General features: G+C 38.2%; 1 protein-coding gene across 1 annotated transcript; it reads right to left on the bottom strand.

The window, feature by feature from the left end:
* Positions 1 to 247: 247 nt before the first annotated feature.
* LOC124886559 lies at positions 248 to 1280 on the bottom strand. Its single transcript, XM_047395381.1, has 4 exons — positions 1114 to 1280; positions 935 to 1004; positions 637 to 882; positions 248 to 328 (listed from the first exon to the last, which is right to left on the bottom strand). The coding sequence occupies exons 1-4, from the start codon at positions 1278 to 1280 to the stop codon at positions 248 to 250; spliced, it is 564 nt and encodes a 187-aa protein (XP_047251337.1).
* Positions 1281 to 3425: the final 2145 nt, after the last annotated feature.

Below are 3425 nucleotides of genomic sequence, written 5' to 3' on the forward strand. Positions count from 1 at the left end.
GTACTCTTTTTATATTAGAAACTCTTATACTAATACCACCGGGTTTTGTGATTCTTCTATGTATTGATCTTTATTTCATATATTCCGCATGTGTTTCCTTATATTATTGAGTAGTCCGTTACTAGACGTTCCGAACTACGGGTTGGCTTGCCTACTTGTGTGTTATGGTAGGCGCCATCATGACATGAGGAATTTGGGTTGTGACAATCATTAACCCGGACCAAGTGATAAAGACAACCCTTGGAGATTAACCTCTGAACCTCCCCCAAGGAGCTAAGGAACTACTTTCCGATTCTATATCCGGTTCACCGGTGAACTTAAAGATAACCTTGCAGGTCCAACAATCCAAAGACACGAAATAAGAATGCAACCTTTCCATACCTAGGATTACATCAAAATCTACCATATCCAACTCAAAGAGATCCGCCAAGGTCTTCTTGCTACCACTAGATACCACACCCCTATAGACTCTCTTAGCAATAATCGAGTCACCTACTAGGGTAGATACAGAAAAAGGATCTGAAATAACTTATGGATTGAAACCAAAAGACACAGCCACATATGGAGTCACATAAGAAAGAGTGGACCCCGAATCTAGCAAACAATAGACATCATAGGAGAAAAGTTGTAACGTACCTTTAACGACATTAGTTGATGCCTTGGATTCAAGCGGAATGCCAAAGGATAAAACTTGTTTTGACCAACACGAGAACCAGGAGTAGTAATAGAAGCAGATGCCGCACAAGTAAGTATAGGAGAAAAATATGAAGGCACAAAAATCTTATTCACCCCCGTAGCAACTTTGTTAACCGAAAAATCCCTGAGTAAATGGCCTACTTGGAAATACTTGAAGCATTTGTCCCTTTCTTCCTTGTAATAACCCTAATGAGGATGAAAACAAAATCTATAAGGGGACACGAAGAAACTAACTGACCTCCGCTCGCCTGAGATTAAACAACTTATGCCCGAGAATTGTCATCACCTTAATGACACCTGTCTCCCGACTGATAAGGAGCACTAGCAGAAAAGGAGCCAGAACTCCCTAACTCGTTTTTCTGCCATTTGCAACCATCTCTACCACCCTAAGACTAACTACCTCCCTAATCAGAACACTTGCTCCTCTTTTCCTGCCTATCCCTAAACTCTTCTTGCCTCCTCTTCTCATCATCAACCTGCTGCATATGAACAATCAACCTCGAGATGTCTATATCTTTAATGAGCAAAGCAGTCTTCCTCTCTATAATCAATTCTCTATTCAACCCAAAAATGAACTTTCTCATTCTCGACCTCATATCAGCCACCAATTTAGGAGCATACCTTGATGGCTAATGGAACTTCAAAGCATATTCCTTTACTGACATCCTCCCATGCCTGAGGTTCTCATACTCCTCCATCTTAGCTTCCCTCAACTCTTTAGGAAAGAACCGGTCCAATAAGGAATTAAAAAAGCCTTCCATAACCCTTGCTCTTCCATATAACCTCTATACTAGTCCCACTCCCCATACCACTAATAAGCAACATCCTTGAGATGATAAGTTGCAAAGTTAACCCCTTCTACATTAGTAGCCTACATCACCCAAAAGACCTTTTTCCATCTCATCCAAGAAGACTTGTGGATTGTCCTCCACCTTCCCTCCAGTAAAAGATAGAGGACCTATCATCATAAATTTACCAACCCTTGTGGACTTAGTAGAAAAACCACCAGTTGTACCTCGCTTAGCCTGACCAACAACTAGTTAGGAAATAACATGAATAGACTGATGAAATTCCATATTCATCATATTTTCCTGAGAGACCTGAGGAGAACTAGCTGGAATAGAAGGAACTCTAGTACCATCAGGATACGAGTCCCTAAAATGATTCATACCAAGACATTATGACTCATACCACTAGGTCTAATGCACCCAAATTACAACTTTCTTATGAAAGTGTAAGCAGTTGCGGTCGAATATAGAACACAACTGGGTTGGGTGTCAAATTCCACTGGGATTATTGTGTTCTCTAAGTATTGTGACTATTATTAGACTGTTGATCTAAGGTTTCAGAGTAAAAGGGGTTTTTTGATGTGTTAATAATGATCTTTCGTTCTTGTATCACACAGTGGTCTAGCTAATGAGAGTTAATGCAAGTGTAATTTCAATGAAAATGAGTTAACTAGAGTTATGCTCACCTAGATGTTCAAAGTTAGGGTTGTAAATTTGTTCTTGAATTCTAACTTACAATTTCAATTGCAAGAAGTATTGAATTCTAAGAATTACCCACTTGTTTCTCAATCTAATGGGTATTTTACCCTTTTCTTCTTTCAATCTTAAAGGATCCATGTATTATTCAATAGAACTCTCATGAGGGTTGATCCTATTAGGGCATAAACTCTTGACCCAAAGGGTAAACCTACGGATTTCATGTGAATTACCTCTTTTCCCAACATCCACTTTCTTATCAGACAAATGGTGTTCATGGGCTCACTTCTCAAGTTTGCAACCAATAGATGTAATTATAATGAAGAGAGATTCATGCAATTGAAATAGATGTTAGAAATCGAATGGATTCAAAACTCCCAAACAGTTGTCTACATCAAGGCTTTCATAATACTAGTTATGGGAGTTTAGCTACTCATTTCCATATAAGATATCAAAGATATATTGATATTCGTAAATAACTTTAAGAGAGTAGTTACAAAAGTTACAATCTTGTTCTACTAAATCTTCAAATAAACAATAGAGAATAATAATCAGATCTATATTTCTAGCTTCAAATCTTACTGAAAATTATCACACAACTCTCAATAGATAAGAAAGTATGAAACTATTGTCAAAAGATAAAGAATAAACCCTAATACTTGGTATTTATATGTTTCCAGAACTGGGATTTTAAAATTCAAACTCACAGTTGCCACTTGATGCTCGATGGGTCAAGCGATTTTTCATCGCCGAGGTGACGGTTCATCGCTTAGACCATCATTGGAGCTCCAATGAGTTTATTTTCTACTTTTGGGTGATGGGTAGGGTGACAATTCATCACAATACCAATGGTACATCACCTTGTCCATCTCATGACTTCCAGTGATCTTGCATTCTATTTCCTGTCGATGGTTTAGGCTGACGGTTTATCGCAATACTGATGGTCTATCACCTGGACCATCGCATAACTTTCAATGGTTCTGCATTCTATTTCCTGGCGACGGTTTAGGCTGATGGTTTGTCGAAAGGTTTACAGGCCGTTACCTGAGCCGTCACTGATCATTTTTCCTTGTTTTGTCCAGTTTATCCAAGTTATTCTTCATACTCAGTTCTTATTCTTAAAACACTTAAACACCATGTTAAATATGATAATCATTGCTTGAAAACACACAATTATCCTTAAAAAAGTCCTGAATATTACATCAAAAGCCGTAACATCAACACCCTCAACTTAAGTCAATTGCT

This window comes from Capsicum annuum, chromosome 8 (genome assembly GCF_002878395.1).
Source record: "Capsicum annuum cultivar UCD-10X-F1 chromosome 8, UCD10Xv1.1, whole genome shotgun sequence".
Classification (NCBI taxonomy): Eukaryota; Viridiplantae; Streptophyta; class Magnoliopsida; order Solanales; family Solanaceae; genus Capsicum; species Capsicum annuum.

What these genes read in the sequence shown, in the direction of transcription:
- LOC124886559 (XM_047395381.1), bottom strand. Translation starts at nt 1,280, where the DNA reads ATGAGAAAGTTCATTTTTGGGTTGAATAGAGAATTGATTATAGAGAGG. An exon ending in AGGCAGGAAAAGAGGAGCAA is followed by an intron (nt 1,005 to 1,113) that starts GTGTTCTGATTA and finishes GCTCCTTATCAG; the next exon opens with TCGGGAGACAGGTGTCATTA. An exon ending in ATCAACTAATGTCGTTAAAG is followed by an intron (nt 329 to 636) that starts GTACGTTACAAC and finishes TGGACCTGCAAG; the next exon opens with GTTATCTTTAAGTTCACCGG.